We start from the raw sequence: 23,798 nt of genomic DNA, 5'->3' as shown, positions 1-23,798 counted from the left end.
TCAAACCACTCTTAGATGGGATATTTGGGCTTAGCTCCCTTGATTCATGACCACGAAGGCACAACTTGGTTTTGAGATCTGCAGTGGTTTCCATTCAAGAACTTGTGATAGTATAAGTTTGCAGTGATATAGAAACAGTGTCTTCAAAACAAAGCATTATTTATTTGTTCCTCAAAGGTTTGAAGTGTGTAGAGCACAGGGTAAAATCCATAGGGCGTACATGCCTGGGGCTTACACCTTAAACTTTTCATGCCAGCTTTTGTAGGTTCCCCTCAGCCCAGCTGACTCAGTCGCTGGCAGGGAGAAACAGCCTGTACTGTGGCAGCAGGCTTCCTGTCTTTGCATGTGTCAGTCTGTTAGCTTTCACTAATACAACTTGGGTAGCCTTTGGTTACTCACTCGATCCCTCCTTTTTCTAGCATCTATGAGGTTTAAGGATCATCTTTGATCCTAGGTTCAGCTGGAGAAGGAGAAGCCATTCTGGCCTGGTTGAAGCCAGAATATTTTTTATTTGATGCCACCCCCTCCCGTTGTTCCCTCAAGGAGCCTTGTATTTGCCATTGTTTTGTTTCCTGTGGGTTTTCCCCCTTCACAGCATTTTTTGATTTAACCTCTGGTGTTCAGGCAGGTTAATATCAGGGCATATGATGTTTATATTAAAAATTACATACACCTCCCTCCCTCATTCTTCACACCAACCATCGATTTTTGTTAGTCTGTATGTTTGGTGAAGAAATGCATGGGGGAGTTGTTGAACATTTCTTAAGATACTAAGACCCCAATCCTATAAACGCTTATGCCTGTGCTTAATCATGTGTGTTTGAGTGGTCCATTGAAGTTAAAAGCTTAAGCATATATATAGAAGTATTGATAATGGTGCAGACTAATTAAACAGCTAGCTGAAAAAGATGATCTTACATGTATTAAATAGATTTTTCAGTAAATATTTTTAGAACTATTTGCATTTGTTTGAAATGGACATCACAAATTATAAAACATAATTCACAAAATTAATTTTAAAAATGGCTTGTGCTTTTCCATTCCTTTGCACTAACCAAATTATGTCTTCTAAATTCTTAATTAACTCTGTCCAAGAGTCTTGTGTTTTACTGTTTGCCTTTACTGGAAGTTTTTCCAAGCAACAAGACATTTTCAGTTCTTCTTGGGCAATAGAAACTTTTTGGCATTCTCATTAGTTTTGAGAGTAATTTTTCATTATTAAAGTATATAAAAACTGAAATCTGAATAACAGTGAAAAGGCAGAGGAAGACAAGATCACAGAATATTCAGCTTAATCTGGCCAAACCAATATAGCAGATGCTTTCTGAAATAATTTACTTCTGATCTTCATAGGATATGGAAAGCCTAGAGAAAATTGTTAACTACTTACATGATCAGTAAAGCATGTCCTTCTTCTAATGGTGAAGAATTGCTTGACTGATTAGAAAACTTTGCAAATCTCTCTAGAATGTATTGTCTACTCCAGATGTAACTTGTTTTATACAATTTGATTTGGATTGGCTGTATCTTTTATCGGTCATAAATTTAATGTTTTACCTAAAAGTACTCTTAATGGATGAGTCACATACTAACCATTTGGTCTCAGTTTGAGAAACAATTTAAGCATGCGGGTTTGCAAAGTCTTTACTTTATAGATATTCACATCTAATTCTTATGTCTGTTCTAGAATTTGTAGGATTTTTCAGTATATTTAACATTTAAATCTTTCTGATTGGATTTTGAGCATAGGCTATAATGTCACTATTTGCTAACTATGAAGTTGGTGCTTTTTAATTCTGTTTCAATTGGATGAACAGTGGAACCATTAATTGTTAGACAATAACATTTTATACCTAAGAAAATTCAAATCTATTCCTATTCAAGGATTCCTGTAGTAGATAAATGGTTTGTTTCTGAATTATTTAACTTTATGTAGTTAAAATGATACTGAAAAGTGTTTCTATTGTGCTTGTAACATCTAATTAATAACCTTTTGTCTCCACACAATGGAATAAATTAAATCAAATTTAAAATTATTTATTAAAGTATATAGGATTACACTTCTTATAATGAAAACACAGTTTTAGCAGCCAGGTAGGAGAGAGAAGCTCTGTTTTGCACCATGGATACTGAAGAATACAAAAACTAGAATATACTGTATTCATTAATATAAACTAATGGAGCACTTTGAATTCTTCATCTTTCGTTATGGCATTATAAAAGGTTGACACTGCTCTTTTAATGTAGGTTGAGTGCTGCATGTATGCTTTTCAGAGCAATAGTGTGAGGAAGCTTGCAGTGGGATGGCAGGACGGCCTCATCCTTATGACAGTAACTCCAGTGATCCAGAGAATTGGGATCGGAAATTGCATAATAGACCCCGTAAGCTTTGTAAACATTCAAGGTAGGTGCCATATACAATCGCATCTCAGAGCTACAGTAAATCTCATTCTAAAAACAACTATATTTGGTTGTGGCAAGTCCTGTCATGAATGTGGGAGTTCTTCTCTTTTTAAAGCAACTCTAGTTAAAAATGTCACTTGAAATAATTAGTTTTATTGAAATAATTATCAGCCTTCCTAATCTTCACTTGTATTTGTTCTGCTGTTTGTTTCTTAGTCTTCTCCAAATTAAATGAATTATGAATTCACTTAGTTTGTAGCTTGTTACGTGGATACCTGAATAGTTGAGATGGATACCAGACACTTTATTCACCGGTAATCATTTCAGTGAGCTGGCATTATTTAACAGCACACTTGGGTTATTTGCAGCTTGCTCATGGGGATGAATTAATATTTGCTTACATGAGTTTCACTCTTTATAGCTCTTTGTTTGCTTAGCAAACTTGCTTGCTTTTGACTGCTAAAGGAGTTCTTTACCTAAATATGGATTTTTCAAGTTGAGATGCTTTGTAAATACTCAATCTGAAGACAGTTTAGGGAGTAAATTTATTTTTCAGCTGTTCTATTCAGAATAGAAGCTAAACGAGACAATAGCTTAAGTTACAAACATACTTTTCTAGAAAAGTTTCTCTTCACATATGTGTCTGTTCAAGGATTTGAGCTGTTAGGGGGCTTATTCCCTCACCCGCTTCCTTCCCTGGTCCTTCTCGCATGAACAGAGAGCAACAATACCCGAAGTCCAAAGGTGCAAACAATTCGACGTTTATTGGGGTGAACTTCCAGCAAGCATGATTCCAGTTTCCTTCCTTAGTGTCCTCCTTCCCAGCTCTGACACCACAGAGCCTTACACCTGTGTCCTTGTTCCCATTTCCCCCTTTAGCAAAACATGATTCCAATTTCCTTACCCCCATTCCCTGTTCCCATTTTCCCCACACACACCCACCCCCTCACTTCCTGATTGACTGCAGACTATATAGTAAAACTTGAGTTCAGCTTAGCTATACTTTAACCAATCATTTTCCTGAAATTTAACTAACCAATCCTAACATATAGTAACATGATTATGTAACCAGTTATATCCCACCACCTTAATTAGTTTACACCCAGCAAAATTAATTATACAGCAGACAGAAACAATCACAGAACCAGACAGAGATTATACAAACAAACAATAGCAAAGTGGGAACTATAATGACAAAACAATACAGAAGTGAGGATTTCACATCCCAGCTATTGATAAGTGAGTTCTTGCCAGACAGGATGCTATCAAACTAAGTTTCCTTTTACGTTTTTTAGGCACTTCCCTTTCTCTGGAGGTGATAGGCACTATCAGGTCAGGATTGTATTCCTAACAGCCCAACAGCACCTTATTTCAATGTGACTAGTTTGGAATGTGAGGATGTGACCGTTCACTTCCCAGCTTATGGCTGCCTCTGCTGCTTAGCCAAAGGCCTTAGCCTAAGAACAGGGCCTCAGACTGTCACAGTAAGAGAAGGCCCTTACACCGGCAGACAGTGATTTTGATTCTTTCTTTTATACCTCTAGAACTAGCCAAGTGATAAGAATACACCTAAATTTTTAAAGTACAGGCTTTTGCAGACAGGCCTGAATATCTATATCCTAACATGAGCCTTTATTAAACATTAATTACACCTCACAATATTCTGCTCAGATAGGTAAGTGTTAGACCAGGATTTCTCAAACTGGGGGTTGGGACCCCTCAGGGGGTCATGAGGTTATTACATGGGGGGTCGCGAGCTGTCAACCTCCACCTCAAACCCCGTTTTGCCTCCAGCATTTATAATGGTGTTAAATATATAAAAAAGTATTTTTAATTTATATGGGGAGGTCGCACTCAGAGGCTTGCTATGTGAAAGGGGTCACCACTGCAAAAGTTTGAGAACCACTGTATTAGACTATCCATTTTACAGGTGGGGAAGCTGATGCACTCAATTGTTAAATGATTATCAAGTCACACAGTGATTCAACAGTTGAGCTAGAAATAAAATTCATAAGACCAGATTGTTATATTCCCTTTCTAATTGCTAAACCTTTGTCCCTCAGTAACAGGATATTGCTGTATCAAATAACTTACAATATAAAGTTTTAATATTACATTAGGAGATATATGGAAGACATGCAATTGGCATAACTGTATTTCAGCCAAATATGCATCTGGTAAAACAGTGAAATTAATATTATTGAGCACTAATGTCTCTAAAATGAAGCATAAATTAAAGTAAATTCAAGCAAATACATGTCTTCTCCTTAAAGATAAATAACTTGGTAGTGCTAAGTGCTCTACAGGTGATAGATCTGTATAATATGCCAAAAAAAAGCTAATATACATTTTGAAGGGAAAGTATCCAAACTGACATTTGATCATTGGATAATATAGACACCTTTTGGGAAACTTTGAACAAGAAATTGATTTAATTGTTTCAGCTGAAAATAAATAACTTGTATTGAAAAAAGTTTGTCTCTTTGACACATTGAGACATTGAAATATATGAAAAGTAGTGTGTTAGGGCAAAGGACTGAATTACTAGAAAACAAAGTGTGCTAAAGAAAAGAATTAGAATTTTTAGGTGACCAGTCAATTCAGTATTGCTCTTAACTTACTGGGTGCTCTTTGCAAAAGAAGAACCTAATATCTGCATAGAGCTAGTGGAAAATAGTAGAAAAATGCTTTTTAGGACACAAACTTAAGGCCTTCACTCACAAGGTACTAGCTGGTTATGAGGATTGGGTACCCCAGCCTCATTCATGTTGCACTTTATAGGACATACTTTACATCATGGTAGGGAAAAAATGTTTTGAGAAATTGCATGTGGTAGTAATGTAACTAGACTTTATTCTAATCCATCTGAACAAGGGAGCAAAGTTAAGGTGGCATGTACAAATAAACTGTCATTTCCTGATTTGAGGGTGTAACCATGGAACCTTAGCATTTTTCATATAGTTTTAATGCAATTTACTAGGCTTAAAAAAGAGACTGCATGATCTGGAGCTATTTGCAAATTGTCCTGCACAAGGTTGATAATCGGACAAGGGCTACTTCAGAATTCTGTTTCATTCACTTTGTGCCTTGCTAAATGCAGCAAACGGCATATCGGAAATGTTGTTGGGTCCTCTTTTTTTAACTCAGAGAGAGTGTAAAAATAAAATGGCTGAACAGATTTTTCTCAAGTGTAAAATATAAAAATAAAAAGCCTACACGTAGAACCCAGATCTAACATGTTTCAGTCCCATAAGTGAAGTTAATGCCTCTGTGTTCCCTCTCTGAGCTCAGTATTCAGTTGTGGTAGCTCATCACAGGATACATGTATACTTTAAGCTGAGGGTACGATTCCCAGATTGACAAGACATACTCGTGCTAACTCTCATCAAGCTAGCATGCGAATAATAAAATATAGCCATGGCAGAAATAGAAGGGATTCAGAGATTGGGGGTGAAAATGAATTAGTCCTGGAGAGCCTTCTGTATGAAGAGACTGTATAGGTAGGAATTGTTTAATTTAGAAGGGACATGAGAGGTATAGAAAATAATGAATGGCATACAGATATTAATGTTTGTCACACTGACTTTCATATATGTTGGAGTAATTTTTAAAAATTCTGAAACTAAAATAAGCAGACAAGACTGAATAATTGTAGAAATCAGACCTGTTGACTAAAGAGGTGCCATTTTTAGTCACTCTTTGGACTTCAACTGCTCTTTAAGCATGAGTCATCTAAATAGTTACAACTATGTAGTAGGTACAGCTGTTGTATTTTTTTAATTTAATTTTTTCATTGTTTATAAACTTGTAAAGTACATTTTGTAAACATTTTTTTTTCCTAATCCTATTTCTCTAAGCATTCCCTCTTAACATGTGATGGAAGCTTTGCCTGTTGTTTATGGCTGTTTCAAAGTTCATCCTTTACCTTTCTTCTTCTGCCTTGGAGCGTCAATACTTGTTTGACCATTGATTATGTTCAGCTGATGCTCAGTTCGAAACCATCCTCATTTCACTTTTGAATTCTGTTATTTCCTATATGTGTCATGATAGAAGGATTTTGGCTACACCATAAAGCCTTCCCATGTCTGTCTCTGTAACTTAGTTTTTTTACTCCCAAGACCACAATTATTAATCTTTCTTGCCTCTAAGAGCCTATCTGCGTTCCAAGTTGTCACTATAGGTTAGGAACATCCACGTTCAAATATGGCTTTTGTTGGTGGTTGGGACATGTTTATAGGTGATGAATGAATCTGTAACTTGATTCACTCTCACAGTTTTTTATAACTGTTTCATCCACACTACAAAAAGTTAAAATACAGATACATGTAACCTTCCCAAAAAGGCACCAAGTTACCTACTGTCATCACTGGAGCACCATCAGCATTTATCCTTGATTTAACCTGTCTTTTATTGCAAGGGAGACTTTTCCTATCGATAAATTCAATTTCTGTAATGAAACATTTGAAAAGTTAGACTAATGAGCTTTCTTCTGTGGTTTAACTTGCTGGGCAAAGTGACCAGTCACCAGTTTCCACAACTATTTCTCCACCATCTGTTGCCTTCTACTGGCTGGCTTCTGTGCTTTCTCCTGTTGGATTCTTTCTTAGCTCTTAAGCATATTTATTGTGGAAAATTTGATTATACGGTTTAGTCTGATGTTCTATATATTTTTTAAAAAGTCTAGTTGCCAGCATCAATGTATAAAGGCCTTGGGTGGGTTCTAGATTGTCCCTATCTGTTCTCCACTGAACAATGGTGAGAAGCAATGAGCTACACTCGGTGCCAGCTGAGGAGGCTGATATATCAACCCTATCATGCTTTGTAAAGGTATGTAAGGTTTGCCAGATGGTGGCCTCACACAACTCTCTTTTGCTGAAGCCTTTCTCCTTTCAACCCAGGAAGGTGGTTATGGCCCTAAAAGAGTGGGTTGTGAATGCTGCTCTGGGGTGAAGATTCTTGTGGCTTTATGTGCAGAACTAATGCAAGATTTTATTCACCTACATATGGTGAATCTGGAATCTTGTTGAACTTTCTTGAGAGCCCAAGAAACAGATGAGTCTGTATGAATATGTAAATAGAATTTAAGGACTCTGATTACATCCATACTTTCTATTTGAGGGGTTTTGGAGTCGGACAAAAGCTTGGTAAGAAAACTTATGATGGGAGATCCTGACTTGTAAATAAACCCAGGAGTTAATTTAACTGCTGCTTCCTTGTGGAAGGTCAGAACAGAGTCTTTGTATGTAGTGCTGCTAACTCTAATTCACTTGACTGAAATAATCATGAGAGGATATATTAGGAGAGGAAATGTTGGAATTAGTGACTCAAAAGTGGAAACAAATACTTTAAAAACTAGACTCCATGACTTAGACTTAAATTAAAATTTAAGCCTGAGAGACAATTCCCCTTATCAAGTGTCTTTAGGGCTGACCCTGTCATGAATTCTCCTTCCTCTCTGGTTGCCTTAAGACAGGGGTGGGAAAACTTTTTGGCCCAAGGGCCACATCTGGATATGGAAATTGTATGGCGGGCCATGAATGCTCACAAAATTGGGGGTTGGGGTGAGGGCTCTGGGATGGGGCCAGAAATGAGGAGTTCAGGGTGTGGGAGGGGGCTCTGGAATGGGGCAGGGGGCTGGGGATGAGGGGTTGGGGGTGCAGGAGGGTGTTCTAGGCTGGGACCACGGGGCTCAGAGGGCAGGAGGGGGATCAGGGCTAGGGCAGCAGGTTGGGGCACAGAACGGTGTCGGGGTGAAGGCTCTGGGTGGCAATTATCTCAAGCAGCTCCTGGAAACAGTGGCATGTCCCCCCTCCGGCTTCTATGTGGAGGTGCAGCCAGGTAGCTCTGCACGCTGCCCCATCTGCAGGTGCTGTGGTTCCTGGCCAATGGGAGTTGGAGAGCTAGCGCTTGGGGCGGGGACAGCATACAGAGCTCCCTGGCTGCCCCTACGCGTAGGAGCTGGAGGGGGGGGACATGCTGCTGCTTCTGGGAGCCACGTGGAGTGGGGCAAGCCCCAGATCCTTCTCTCTGGCGGGAGCTCGAGAACCAGATTAAAACGTCTGAATGTGGCCCCTGGGCCGTCGTTTGCCCACCCCTGCCTTAAGAGCAGAAATTTCATGGTGTTTTATGGACACCCAGATTGCAGTCCTGCCAGAAGAGAGTGAGGTAATTGTGACTGTCTTGTGTGATGTTTATCTAATGTCATTTAATTTTTTTTGGAGTTGCCCAGTGTGACAGGATCCCTGGGGTACAACCTGGTACTGGGGTACTGCTGTGCCCCCCTTAATTCTTCATCTTAAGCTGTCTCTCACAATGCTTTGCTAGTGACAAGCAGCAAACCCATCCACCTGCTGTTATCAGTTAGCACAACAGCATGTGGAACCCCAGCTAAATTGCATGAATGCAGATGGGGTAGGTGGGTGCAGGGACACATGAGGGGGGGGGCTGAGTGGGAGTGCAGGGACACATGGGGACGGGGGTTGGAGGGGTGGCTGAGTGGGGTGCAGGGACACATGGGAACAGAGGGGAGTACAGGGACACATGGGGATGGGGCAGGTGTGCCTGACCTGAGAGAGGTAGGGGTCTGCATGGGGAAGGCTTCCTAACAATCTCCCCGCCCCAAAAACCTCCTCCCCCCCCCTCCAAAAAACAAAAACAAAAACACCCTGTTCAGTAGTTCTCCCACCCACAACCCAACAACTCTCCAAGTTAACACTCGGGCTCCTTCCCAGCAATTACTTCCCTCTCCCTCTGCTCCTCTGTTACTCCTGACTCTCCCAAAGTCTTTGCACTACTTCTGAAGGGTGCAGGAAATACATTTCTGTATTGTAGTTTAAATTAATTATTACTCAAAGTTCTGTATTAATATTCCTTGTAAGGAATCTATTTTTCCAAAAAAGATTCAGGAAATGTTGGGGGGTTTTTTGGTCTGTATTGTCACAGACATACTTACTGACAGGTATTTTTAAACAAATTACCAAAATAATTGAAACTGGCTTGATTGTATTGTATTATTTTCATGAGTAAAATATGCAGAATTTTAAAATATTGTGAGCAGAATTCCCCCAAGAGTATTGTTGGAGCAGCAAACAGGTCTAATTTTGGAACCCTTCATTGGCTCTAGATTCTTAAAAAGACTGATTGGGCTAGATCACATTTGCTAGATGAATCAGTTCTGAGCCATTTGACCTGGATATTGAGTGTCTCTACCAGATGTATGGCTTTGGTAGTGCTACTGGCTTATCAACGGAACATAGTAAACAATTTGCAGATCCAGTCTGTGCCACTTTTAAACTTGTCTAGCTCATAAATCTTGGGCTGAGAAGTTGTTCAGGGTTGCACCCAGAGCATTTAGACTGGACTCGGTCGTGAACCCATAGTGGATAACATCAATAGAAATTGTGCTGTGAGGAATCAAACAGCCTAACAATTTCCTGATAGGATGTGATGGCAAATTGAACTGTTGCGCTCTCTAAGGATGAATGAGTGAAGAAGTGTTCTGAAACGAAGTCTCTCAGTACTGAACCAGTTAGTATATCTACAGCAGTCTCAAAGCAGAGAATGTCCAATACTGTTGGATGAAAGGATCTGAAGAGTGGTGGTCTTGTAAACTACTGTAGGCATTCTTGATGTGGATGAACCTTCCCTTTTACTGTCTTGAAATGGGCTACCAAATGAGAGAGAGGCCAGTCTATCCTATAAACTTTTGCCAGCAAAAGCTGTGTCATGGATGTAATGAGGTCTGATTTTTTGATGGACATGATTGTGCCAGCAGAAGCCCCTCCAGTGGACACAGTTCAGACTGGCAAAACTTCACTTCTGCTTGTTTCGCTATAGGAGGGAGCCCGGAATAAACTATTCCAGCAAAAGGACGTTTTACTGGTATAAACTGCATACACACTAGATGTACTTTGCCAGTCTAGCATACCTAAACTAGCAAAGTGCATCTACTGTAGATCTGGCCAGAATGCTGGGGGGAATGGATGTGCAGAGAGCTCTTATCCATGTCTATCACAAATCCCAGACTGAAGAGTCACTGAACCACCAGAGAACACTACATCTTTAGTGGTGGACACTAATTCCTTCACCAGCCGTGCTTCCAAAGAAGAGGTTGCCTGAATGTTGCTTTCCCTATGGGCTGCTGCCACAACAACTAAGGTCTTTCAGTACTCACTGTGCTGAGACAAGATCAAAACGAGAGGGAGGAGTATTGGAAATGGCCCCTCCCATGAGCAAAACAAAGACTTCTGAGTGTATTCTAGAAAATATATGTGTGTGTGTGTGTGTGTGTGAAGGTGCGCAACTTCTAATATGTAGACATTTGAAATTTGCCCAAACTATCCTGGATCAAAGGGTTTATACTTCATATTTTTTGTCTCAAGTGAAGAGATTAAGCCCCTTAAGGTCTTGGACTGGATAATTTTCTGCTGACTGCAGATAGAATAGACTCTGAGGAACATGAGGCTTCTGCATCTTTTGGAAGATGAGTAAGGGGACAGCACTAGGTTTTGGAAAGAGAAGGAAGAGAGGACCCACTGAAGAGTATTTTTTAAAAAAAAAATTTGAAATTAAATGTAGCCATTTGTTTGTTATGGATAGGATACAGGCTCAAAAGCCGTAGTTGGTGCAACATGGACTGATCAGTTAGCTGATGCGTGTGACAGATTTTATTAGTTTGGAAGTTGGCCTTGAGATATCTGGAAAACTGGAGCCTGGATGAAATCCAGAAAAGTCAGTTCCTAGAAGATTTAGCCAAGGAGGTCCCAGTTTTTTTGGCTTATCTGAAGAAAGAAACATATTAGGATCAGCCATGTCTTTCATGTTCTGTCCCAGGATATCCCTTCAAAGAAAAGGGCCACAAAATGGATGTTGAGTCAGCTGTTCATGATCTCTGCTGGAAGTGACTGGCTATAATGATGCCTACCACCACCAGATTCAGGATCTTAAATTGAGTCTCTGGCAGCATTGTAAGGCAAATGTGAGGTGCTGTTTTTAAAAACTTTCTAGGCAGTCAGGATTGAATTTCCAGGTTTCTGAAGAGGTACTGAATCCGTTTTGCTTTTAGAGGAGACACACAAGGAAAACATTGATGTGGATGTGAAAATGTAAGCGACAATTCATGCTGTTTTCTTAAGATAGAGTCCAGTTCTCTGACCTCAGAGTTTGAGAGGCAAACTCTGGTTTCTTACTGGAAAGGAGGAGAACATTTCTCTGATTGATCGATCACCGGGTCAATCTTTGGGCAGGACTGCCACTATTCTTTTGTATCTGAGAGGATGTTGTAGAGCTTGTCATAAGTAGGAGAGATGGAAAAATAAGGGTCTAGATGCTTCCAAGTCTCTATCTTGCAGTTCATAGGAGGGGAAAGAGTTAATCCTTTAAGTCTTGTTAAGAAAGCATTCTTTCCTGCCCTTCTGTGAATCTTTGTTCCTTCCCTTTCAGCGGTTGTAGTGTTAGCAATGGGCTTATTAAGGTTTGGGCCTTTGCTTGAACCTAGGTTGTCAGAATTGAAATGTCTGAGGTCTGGTCCTTCTGGTTCTTAAGGGCAGGTCTACATGTAAAACACTGCATCAGCACAGCTGCACCACTAGTACTGTAATGAAGACTCTACGCCTGCGGGAGACAGCTCTCCCATTGGCATAGTTAATCCACCTCTGCGAAAGATGGTAACCATGGTGGTGGGAGAAGCTCTTTTGACAACATTGTGCTGTCTGCACTGGCGCCTAGGTCGGTATAATTATGTTGCTCAGGGATGTGGATTATTCATATCTCTGAGTGATGTTATACTGAAGTAAATCTATAGTGTAGACCTGCCCTAAGAGACTTCCTCTTCCTCTGGATGCGAAGTCTCTACATCTTGAGTTCTTCCTCTTTTGGACACTTACTTAGTGATTGGATTGGGAAACAGAGGAGAAGCCAAAGTACAAAGAAAGGCAACAAGCAGCCTTTCATAGAGGATGGTGCAGAATGCTGGATAACTTGACCTACTGAAGATAGGGTTTCTGTGTAAATCCACCTCCAGAAAATATTCCTCACTACTTGAAAAATCTCCTTTGTAGGGACCTCCATTGACAGTATTTTGAAGTGAAGTGGATCTGAAGCTCTGAGTAATATGGTGGTACTCCATCCTTGGTGTTGGATACTGCCCTGAACTAGGGATGGGGAACCACTCAAAGTTCTGTGAGTGCTTCAGGGTCCCAGGTCTGAAGACTCTTTAGAGTACTGTTCTCTCCTGGTGAGGGAAAAACTTGTGGCACCACCAAGAAGTGTAGTTGGTGCTTTGGAAGAGCTGTTTGTGGGAGCCCTAAAGAGAGATGGACTTCTGAATCATATGTTTGGGACATCTTGTGGGATACACCACCTGGCCTGAGAAGTGAGAGGGATCTGGAGCCTGACCTCCTAATGTTGACTACTCTTTGAGGTGCTAAGAGAGGGCATGTGTTCTCCACCTGAAAGCAAGCAAAAAGGAGTTGTAGCCTACTGCCCCTTGCCTGCGTGTTGCTGTAAGAGGCCTTTTTATTTGCCCTGGGAGGGGGAAGAGACTCCGAACTTGGGCTTACTCCATTGCAGGAGGGTGAAACAAGGGTCCTGCAATTACAGCATTGTGAGCCTGCGGCTGAAGGAATTTGAGTACAGTTGCACCTGTGTTTCCTATCAGTTGACAGCTTCATAATGAGACCGATGGCATCTTAAAATATGGCAGAAGACTACCTGAACAAGGTATGGAAGCCATCTTGTAGAGGGCATAGGTCTGAGAAGGAGAACAAGTATTGGAAGCCAGTGATAGATAGTTGCTGTACCTGACGAATTAGAACAGCAAAGGGAACCCCATTGATCTAGATTTTTGAACCTGTATGAGCAGAAATCTTTCTTCAACCCTTTGTAGCTTTCTACCTTGACTGTTGTAAATCCCTTTTTTTTAATTCTAAATCCATATTCTTGAAATCTTTTGAGATCTGGAATGCTGCCCCAGTAGTAAAAACATATTGTCTTGTTTCCTTTGCTGGTTTTCTTTTTGTTTTAGAAATCCAGATTTGCTTTCCTGGCTGCAAATTCTTGATGAACTCTTAACTATATCTTTTATCTAACTTCCATCATCTGCTCTTTAACCTTCTTTACTTTCCATATTATGGTTGTCTGTTTCCTGGGATTTACCTCCCTCTTTAAATGTAATGTGACTGTAAAGCAGTAGTCTGATATGATATGAATCAATTTAAAAAATATTGTGTAGCACTCAGATCATCAAAAAACTTTAGGAAATATGGCTCTGAAACTGTTAAATATAGGTTTGGGATGCTTTTACCCAGTCCCATTTGTATATGAGAAATTGGACATGAAACCAAAAACTCAGTGATCTATTTTTATATCAAAAGTCATATAAATTGATCAAAAGTCAATTGCAGCACATGCTTGTGGTCTCAGCAAAAGACTGTTTTAGTTGTAAATACTAATTTAGGAAGATTATAAAATACCAAATGAAAACTTTAATTCCTTGAATAGCCATAAAACCAAACATGAAAAATATATGTATGACAAGAGAAAGTTAGCAACAACCTTTTCAGTGTTTTGTTTGTGTGCTGAAACCTGACAAACTGGCAGGACTAGAAATAGCTTCACAGATGGTACTTGGCAATATATCAAGCAGCTCTCCTCTCACGCGCTCTTTATCCTGTCTGTCAATTTCATTATCCAATGGCCGCTTAGAAATGGCGAAATGGCAAGCATGAATTCAGCTCACAGGAGGCTGCGAGGTCAGACGTCAGTACTGCACTACGCACGGCTGAGTCAGTGACTGTGAGAAAATGAATTGAATTAATATCTAGAGGGGGCTTGCGTCTCTGAACACTTAGTGGACTGAATAGCTGCAAAAGGATTGTCAGTCTTGAGGGAGAGAGGAAAATAGAAGAAAAAAGTAAGACTGGCTAATGGTGCAGTGGTGCTACTGAGGAGATGATGGAAATATCAAATATGCTGAATTTAGCAAGTAATGCCAAAGGATGCTGAGCTGGCTTCCAGAGCTGCTTTCTTGGAAGGAGCAGAATTCTTTTGTACTCTGATTTCAAAATTATTTCAATGCTTTTGTATTTCTTCCCTGATGTATACAACAGGAAGGTGCGTAACCATTGATAACGGGATAATCTGTGAGCAATACATAACAGGATGGACAGTATAGAGATGGAGATGCACTGTCCTTTGTGTATCCTGGTCAATTTAAATGAGTAGACTTCCAAGAGTGTGAGAGAGACTATTTTGTTACTTCTAAGATAAGTCACTGTAATAAAAGCAGAAAGGATTTTCTCTTTTAAAAAAAAGCCTTACAAAAATACTGTGGTAACTTCGTGTTGAAAGATTGGCCTGGCCTCCCTTTTCTGAAAGTATTGATTACATGAATACAGTCACAATTGCGTGCAAGAGGTTAGCTATAAATTAATATGTTAGGAATTTTTTTAAATAAAAGTCTTAGAGAATATAGCAAGAAGAGAAATTGTATTAAAGTTGGTTTTGTTATTGGCTCACTGTCATTGAACTGACTGTAAATTTTTGCTGATTATAGACATCAATATACTATGATTCTATTTAAGTGCTACAACAAATTGCTTGTAAACCATTACATTTTATACAATGTCCATTAGAGTGTGGATTAGCTTGGCAATTTGAAATCTATGGCAGTTGCTTTGATGGTAAAATGAATCCTCCTTTAATTGTTTGGTATCAAATGAATAAAATTTTATTCTGAAAGGGTAAAATTTTTCTTTCACAGTTGCATCCAGCTTTTAAATTGGAATAGGACTGTTGACATTTATAAAAATAATCAACTCTTGCCTGACTGCAGGAATACAAAACACAAATCATGACACTTCGACAAACCTGCCATTTTGACAAATTTTACGCTTTTCTTCCACCCGACTCCCATTATCTAGTTTTCTGTGTTTAAGTAAAGCTTTGAGCATGTTAAGTTTTGTTTGTAATGCAATTGCTTTTAAAGTACTTTAAAATATTTTATATATTTTAATATTTTCTAGAGGCACATTCAGTACTATAGAAGAGAATAGATACCGGTAAACTGAGCTTCCCTACTTCTCACTTGGGGAATATGTTGTTTAGGTTAGTTTACCCACTTCTTTTTTTACCACTACATTACTGGGAAAAACATTCTAATCCAGTGTTTGAAGGAAAAATAAATACTCCAGTTAGCCTGGCCCAAAAGTTTTGGATGAGTGCACCACTATTGTCACAACATTCATATTGTGGTTAGGAAATAGTGATACACGAAGCTTGTGAATGTTGGTATATTTAAAGAATCTTCAGAGTAACGTCTTTCCCTGTAGAAATATAACTGACAAAATAAGGCGCTTCAGAGTTAAATCTCTTAAATTCTCCTGTGGTAACATTTTTCTGTGTGTTTTTTTTTCCATACCATTGATATGCTGCCATTTATGTGTGTATACTTCACGTGAATGAAAAAGCAAATGAGTTTTGCCTTTGAATGGTCTTGTCCCTCTCAGAATGTTAACATAATCATAACAGGTTTTTGAGCAAAATTCTTCTCCTGAATGTGCAGGCTCTACTCTTTTATTGCTGTCAGTGAGAGCTAATCAATGCACATCCCAAGGCAAGATTTTACTTTTTTTTTTTTTTTTTTAACTTCACTAGTTCTGAAAACAGTAAAGCAGGCTATGCTGCTGCTTTATGTTGGCAACTTTAAAAAGCCATATTTGTTATATTGCCTTCTGTAATGCTGTTGTGCGCCTCATTTTCAGTATTGGATCAATATAATTTTGATTTGGATCAAAACCGACTACACAACAGTTGATTTAAAAATGTTAACTTATTTAAAAATCAAAATAAGGAGAACCTACATTCCAAATTATGCTTTTAAAATTTGCTCTGTTCCTCTATTGTGACTAAAACATTCAAAACTACCAAATCTAATTACCTTTTTAAATCCTATATTGATCATAATGCAAAGGTAGGGTGGTTGTTTCTGAGAGAGAGAGAAGTTCACAGGTGATTGTTGAATAAAAAAAGCACTTTCAGGTCTCTGTTGTACTGAAAGTTCCCATTTGCAAAGAATAAAATAGAAATGTGCAGCTATAGTAGTTCATCTGGACACTGGCTACAGCATGATAGGCAAAACACCATAGCTTTCTTGAAGATGGAAATTACAGATTAATGCAGTGTGACAGCTGGGTACCGTAGAGAAATAATTACTCTGAGGGTATTAGCTATCAGTGACAGGTCACTGGTGTAGCTTCACTGGTGCAAATGCTTAGTGTAGACATGCCATGTGGCCATACGTTTAATTTGTGTTGGCATGGCTTATCCTTGCTTGAAAGTCGGATAGGCCCTACTGGTGTAAGTCAGTTTTTCACCAGTGCAGCTCACTTACACTAGGAGTTTAAGTGTGACAGAGATGTATCAGTGTAGCTCCACTGCTGTAAAAATCCCCAGTGTAGACCCCTAGGGCTTGTCTGCAGCAGTGCAGCTATGCTGGTGATTATAGTCTCAATGTGGACAAAGCCTAAGATTCGATTAACAAAACATACTACAGTATATTTGCTAGTACACTTCATAGTATTATAATTTAAACTATACCACAGTGGTAAAATTAATCCAATGCATTTTGTGATGCATTATTTTTGTTGTTGTTTTTGTGCACTTACTAACAAGTATAGTTCATTAACTAAACCAGTCTCCCAGTGTTTGGTGTGAAACAGAGAGATTCTGCTGCATACATACGCCCATTAAGGATACAAGTAGCAATTGTTTAAAACTGGTATTTTTTTGGTTGTAGTTTGAGATGATCACTTTCTGTATGTTAAGAGTTTTGCTTAACCAGACTTTAAAAAACAAAACAAAACCTGTTTCTGATGGTTCTGGTATTTTAAATTATTTGTGTTATTATTAACACTTTTACTGCTAAAATAATTTTACAAATCAAAATGATCTGAATCACAAGTCATCCTGTTTGTTTTTTCTATTTCACTTAGCTTAACTTTCCAGAGGCTCTGAGACTAGCCTCATGTTGCAGTGTTCTGGCTCACAACATTGCAGGGCAAAGTCTAGTAAACTCTCTTAATTGACATTTATTTTTCTCCTAAATCTGATTTTCTGGGGGTTTTTACCACCCTTTTCATTTATATAGCCCAAAATTTGGGGATGGTCTTCTTGTCCCTTTTAAGTGTCTTGCTTACTGCTGAACATGCCTGTGTTTCAGTAATAGTATTCTATTTTGTAGTGTGTGTGTTCAGATGAATAGAACTTTAAATTTTGCCACGTATATTAACTGCTCAAGTAAATGCATTTTCTGAATTTGTCTGGATATGATTCAACAGTAACATTGACGTTTAAGTGGCTGTAATTAAGATAAGTGTTCATGTTTCAAGTGGTGCTGTTTCAATCAGTCTGGCTTGCGTATTTAAGTCTTACATTTATAGAGTACCTAGCATCCAAAAGAATAGGATTTTTACATGTGAGAGTCTAATCTGTGCATTAAAAATGGAAACTAGAAACCTTCAGCAGCCTATTATAGAGGCGGAGTGAAGGAACAGCAATTCGAGTTCTAAGTATGCGGAGAATGTAGGTGGAATGCGAACATTGGGCCTGGAATCTTATCCTTTGTGACTCTCTACTTCTTGCAAAAAGTGCCTTGGTACCTTTTAAAAGATCAGAGTACTGAAGGTCTTGGTTTTTACAACTTGTGCAGAAAAAGGCATTTCCAGTAACATAATGAGTGCTGTCTCTTTCGTTAGGTGTTTATTCAGGACTGACAAAGGAAAATACATGGCCTATTGAGTCACCAACAGAACTTCCTGTAGCATTGATTTTTCCTTAGATTTCCTATTGAAAGATTAACCAGGGTCAACCTTGCTTTGCTATGAGATCTAAGAACATTGCCTGGGAGGTGGCGGCGGTGGCTGTAGATATCTTAATTTGTTTTTTGAAGGACTTTGCGTCAAATTGAAAGCTTGGATCTTCGTGTACAAACAAATTTTAATTCTAGAGAATATAGTAAAATCTATAAATGTCCTTCCTTGAAGAATGGACTTTTCCATTGGCTCATGTCCCTAGAGTACCAAAGAATGTAATCTGAAGGTACCCTGTTATAGTCTTATATGTATTGTCTCATGTCTCAGTCGTGCATTTTCTTTGTCTAAAGAAATGTTATATATTTGGAGAACATTATCCAAAAAGAAACATGTCATGATGAATACTGTTACTATGAAATGAGGCACCTTTCCACCACATGGCTAAAGTATTAGGCCAGGTCTACATTACCACTCACTTCAGTGTAATTTACATCGCTCAGGGGGTGAATAATCCATCCCCCTCAATGACACAAGTTACGCCAACCTAAGCACCAGTGTGGACAGTGCTATGTCGGCGGGAGAAGTTCTCCCACCAACATAGCTACTGTCTCTCACGGAGGTAGATTTATTATGCCGACAGAAGAGCTCTCTCCTGTTGATATAGAGTGTCTTCAACAGATGCCCTACAGCAGCGCAGCTGCATCGATTTAGCACTTCTAGTGTAGACTAGCCCTTAGTAACTTAGATGGCTAAGTGTTTCACTCATGACACCTGCCTGGTCATGTATGTGGTTGTATTCCTGTAATCAGTTCAGGACAGATTTTTGGGAACTGTTTCCAGCATAGGTAGGACCCATCCTCTCAACCCCCACTTCCCCCAGCCATGTTTGTGTCTTTCCTGCCTTCCAGCTTTTTTGAATTAGGACTTTGAGAATGTTTACATGCCCCTTGGGCTCTCTTTCCCCTGCTGAAGCACTATGGGATGGCTGCTCATACTTTCCCATAATACACTAATATATAAACCCAGGTAAGCAGTGGAGTAGTTGAATTCATAATGAGATGGCAGAGAAGTGACTGTAGGGACACTAACTGAACTGTTGTTTGTACTGTGTTAAAATGACTTTATCAATGGGTTTGTTTAAACTTGAATTTTTTAATGTTAGCATGTGTTGTTTAACATGATTGTGAAGTCTAATGTAGACAGCACAGAGTTTTGTTGCTAGCGCTTTTAAATCCTAGGTTGCAGCCTGTCACTTTTAATTTTTGAAAATACTTCATAGTCTTCCAGTGAAAGTAGTTGAGTTTATAAATGCAAATACTTAGAAGAAAAACAAGGCAGTTGCAGATGTTCCATCCCAAAATCTTCATGGACTCTAAGGGATGGGGTTACAGATTGTTGTTTGCAACTTCTGCTGCAAGTCTCAAATTTTTGAAGGACCAGTCTTATTTCACTTTCAAAATGGGAAAGGCAAGTACAAGAAGATATGTTTAGTCCTTAAATGTTGACATTCTAGAATATAAATTTATTTTATTTATTTTATTACTTATTTTTAAAGTAGGCACTAAGTGTCTTCTGAAAACATCATTTGTTAATTAATCCATTTAGAGCTTGTTCATTTTGAAATGTGCATCTAATCCTTGCTGCCCTCTAAAAATCAAGACTTGCAGTTTTTTACCTTATTCAGTAACCTCGTAGCCAACTTTACATCCACAAAATGTGTTGTCTTACTGCAGCATATTTTAAGCTTGGCAGAAAATGGTACTGCAGTAGTTTCTCTCTGCACCAATTTTTTTGCTGGTAGAAACTTCTTCCTCATGGCCTGTATCCAGGTAGGGTTTAGAGAAACTTTAGGCCTCTTAAATTCTTTTTAAGATGTAGATTTTAGGATTTTCTTGGTTAATGCTAGTTAAGAGACATCCAGCTCCTCCTCCTGGAGAGTCACTATCCTTTTTTTAAATTTGGTTGGGTCTGGCATCTAGATTAAGCCGTGATGGCATGAAGCTTATCGTTGTGTTTAGGCTCTTATGCTGCACCCATTGCTGAAGGGGAGACATCTGTTATCTGCTGGTTACTTATCTTTTGAGTAGTCTTTGAGTCTCATCTCCACTTGGATAACTTCTAATCAACCTTTTACAAATATTTCAGGAACTGGCTTTTCAAGTTTGTGCTTCTAATTACAGTAGAGTGCACCGTCTAGTTTGGTAGTTCTTAATTGGATCATAATTCCTACCACCTTTTCCGTTGAGGGTGTTCTTGAATTTCTTAGCTTTTCTCAAGCAGTCCTTTCTTTAAGCTCTCTTGGTTGAGAGTACCGTTGTTTGTGGGATTTACAAGCTGGCAAGTAAGTGGGTAATTCAAGTCCCATCTCTTGGACACAAACCAATGGGAAACAGTGATTTTTTTTTTTATCTGCTGTAGGCCTCCTACGCTGATTCTTTATGCCTCAGTAATTCAGTACTTAATTTTTAGAAAGTTGCATGCATTGTATTATCGGATATGAAATCCTATAAAAGGATCAGTTCATATCTTCATTCATGTCTATACTGATAGTCTTCCTAGAACTCTCAACTAAATCAAGAGTGCAAATAAGAAACTATGTGGAATCACTCCCGTGCCAAACTGTAGCAATAGTCATCTAAAAATTTTGATGCATTTGAAGTGCCATAAATTAGTTTATGAATATTATTAGATAATTTTAGCTACCCTCTGAAATTATGGAGCTTGAAATCCAGTTCTTAGTACAAAAATATTTTCACATGTATAAGTAAAACTTTGTTTAAATGCTAAATGTGCCAGTATTAAGAAAACACATTCTGTTTATTTAAACAAAAAAGTGTAACATGACTTTTTATATTGATTAAATCTTTGATCTTATGCTATCAAGTTAAAATATTTTAAAACAAATTTCCTTGTCTGTTGCTAGCACTGTAGATTTTTAAAAAACTTCTCAGTTTTAAGAAAGCAGCTTACTTCTTTGCTTGCTGGATTGCTATGATTTGTGAGTTTTCCTTTTCTTTTTCTCTTAGTTTGGATATCAAAAATTGACACCATTTTCAGGTTCTCTTCAGTTGCTAGCACGACGCTGAACACTGCAGGGGAATGTTTACTTCAGGGGAAAAATTAAATTTTAAAATAGTATGGCAATGTTTTGTTAGTCTTACATTTTATAAAAGCTTTTTTTACAAAACTCAATTTTTTGGGGCTAAACTTGACCCTTTTTAATTTAATGTTTTTTTTCTTTTGAAGGTGCACTATGCTATTTTCTTTTGTTTGTATATTTTGTCGAAGTAATTAAAATATTTTGTTTTGACTTTAAAATGTGCTTCACTTGTAATGGTTGGTTTATCGGAGCCCTGCAATGGATTCTGTGAAATCAGGCTTTACAAACCACGAAGTGATCAGTAGCATTTTACTACAGGTTGCTTTGCAGAGATATGAGAGTAGTTGTTTGAATCTCTTAAATGATACTGCAGAGATACAGAAATATGTGAATGATATAGCAACGAACTGGAGGTAAATAAAATTAATCTAGTTTTGTGTATCTTGAGTATAAAAATATTTAAAATAATTTTATATAGGGTGACCAGATGTCCCGATTTTATAGCGATAGTCCCAATATTTGGGGCTTTGTCTTATATAGGCTTCTGTTATCCCCACCCCCCTCCCGATTTTTCACACTTGCTGTCTGGTCACCCTAATGTTATATAGAAACATACTGGATTATTTTTCAAAATTGAATGGTTTTACAAGTTGCTCTAAGATTGTTGAATGCTGAATAGATTTTTTTTGTTTTGTTTTTAGTACACCATCTTGTGTTGCTAAAGGAGTAGACAATACCAGAATGAGCCTTCATGGTGCTAGTGGTGGACATGAGAGATCACGAGACAGACGCAGGTCAAGTGACAGATCACGAGACTCATCCCATGAAAGATCAGAATCTCAGCTCACTCCATGTATCAGGAATGTAACTTCACCAACAAGACAACACCATGGTGGTATGTTGGAGATTAATTTGTGTTAAAAAAATTAATCTTTTAATCTAATTCCTTTTTCTTTGTGTAGAGCAGACTAAAGAAAATTTTTCTTACAAGTGATGGTAAAATTATTATATATATACCAATACATGCTCAAATTCCTCAGACTAGGAAAATGCCTCTCATGGACTAGAAAGTAATATTCAGTTTTAGTCCAAAACTCATGTTTTCCACTTAAGCATACTGTGTTGCTGATTCATGTTTGGCCTGCGGTTCCTGTTTTGATATGATGCCCTAGTACGTAGGAGCTGTGCTAAAATGTTGAGTCATAATAACCAAAGAACTCTGCTGAAGCCTGGAGTTGGTTAATAAATATATTTTCCCCTACTGTAGCACCTTAAATATTTGAAGGCAGGGAGAGTGTCTGGTAAATACTTCCATTAAAAAAACAAAACAAAAAAAACCGCTATCTTCTTTTGTACGTCGGTGAACTCTTTGAGGTATAAAGTATTAAACTCTGGAAACTCTGATAAATAGTGGCTTTTTTTAAAAACAAAAACTCCACCTCTCCATACCTTTTTGAAGGCTCCCTGCCTTCTGGGATGTCACATAGGAGAAGGAGCTGGTGTACCAGAAGGAAACGGACATCGTAGGTTGAACAAAATGCTAAATGTTTCATTGCATCTGGCGTTTGGGGGCTCCTGCCGCAGCTGATGAAATATAGCCAGAATGACTTGTTGGTCATGATTAGCGCTCATGTCATGTCAATAATAGAAACATAATGTCAAACAGCTTGATTTTCATAGGATCTCAAATTTACACGTGAAATCTTACTTGATTCTACCTCTGAAGTAAACTGCTTTTTTCCAGTTCCAAAAACAAGCTCAGAAATGAGCATTCCTACTTTGCTGCTTGTGGGGTGTCTAACAATCCAGTTTCAGAGTAACAGCCGTGTTAGTCTGTATTCGCAAAAAGAAAAGGAGTACTTGTGGCACCTTAGAGACTAACCAATTTATTTGAGCATAAGCTTTCGTGAGCTACAGCTCAATCCAGTGCTACTAAAGTTTGTGCATTAACATTTTAAGTCAATAGTGGAACTGTTGCTATACAGTAACTCCCCACTTAACATCCTCTCGCTTGATGTTTCGATCTTATGTCCCTGCTCCATTACAGAACTTGCTCGTTTAAAGTTGTGCAGTGCTCCCCTATAACGTCGTTTGGCCGTCTGCTTTGTCCATGGCTCGCAGCCCCCCTGCATGCCTCCCCCGATAGCGCCTGCCGGCGGATGCCGCAGATCAGCACCTTCCCCCTGCTCCTCCTGTCCATGGCAATCAGCTGTCTTGCAGTGTTCAGGAGGCTGGAGGGAGGAGTTAGGATGTGGCACGCAGCCTCCCCCCTCCATCCCCAACCTCCTGAATTCTGCAAGACAGCTGATTGCCACGGGCAGGGGGAGCAGGGGTAAGGCGCTGATCTGCGGGGTCCACCGGTGGGTGGGGGGGCCCGTAGGGGAGCTGATGAGGGGCTGCCAGCCAGTTTAATACCTGTATTAAATTGCTTGTTTAAAATGTATATAATGCGTTTTGTCTGGCAAAAAAAATTTCCCTGGAACCTA

At 38.9% G+C, this 23,798-nt stretch overlaps 1 protein-coding gene across 5 annotated transcripts in view; it reads left to right on the top strand.

Moving 5' to 3' along the window:
- Positions 1-23,798, top strand: part of BTBD10 (BTB domain containing 10) — a 51,096-nt gene that overhangs the window by 12,494 nt on the left and 14,804 nt on the right. For 3 of the 5 annotated variants that reach the window (XM_077818440.1, XM_077818438.1, XM_077818439.1), the window contains 2 exons: positions 2,248-2,404; positions 22,014-22,207. In XM_077818440.1, coding sequence (XP_077674566.1) covers positions 2,304-2,404; positions 22,014-22,207 — 295 coding nt within the window. In that variant the 5' untranslated portion in view covers positions 2,248-2,303. The remainder of the gene's footprint in view (positions 1-2,247; positions 2,405-22,013; positions 22,208-23,798) is intronic. The other 2 variants (XM_077818441.1, XM_077818442.1) reach the window with 2 other exon arrangements.

The sequence above is a fragment of the Eretmochelys imbricata genome, chromosome 6 (genome assembly GCF_965152235.1).
Source record: "Eretmochelys imbricata isolate rEreImb1 chromosome 6, rEreImb1.hap1, whole genome shotgun sequence".
NCBI lineage: Eukaryota > Metazoa > Chordata > Testudines > Cheloniidae > Eretmochelys > Eretmochelys imbricata.
The sequence above is the reverse complement of the archived record's forward strand: the minus strand, read 5'-3'. Positions and strand labels throughout refer to the sequence as shown.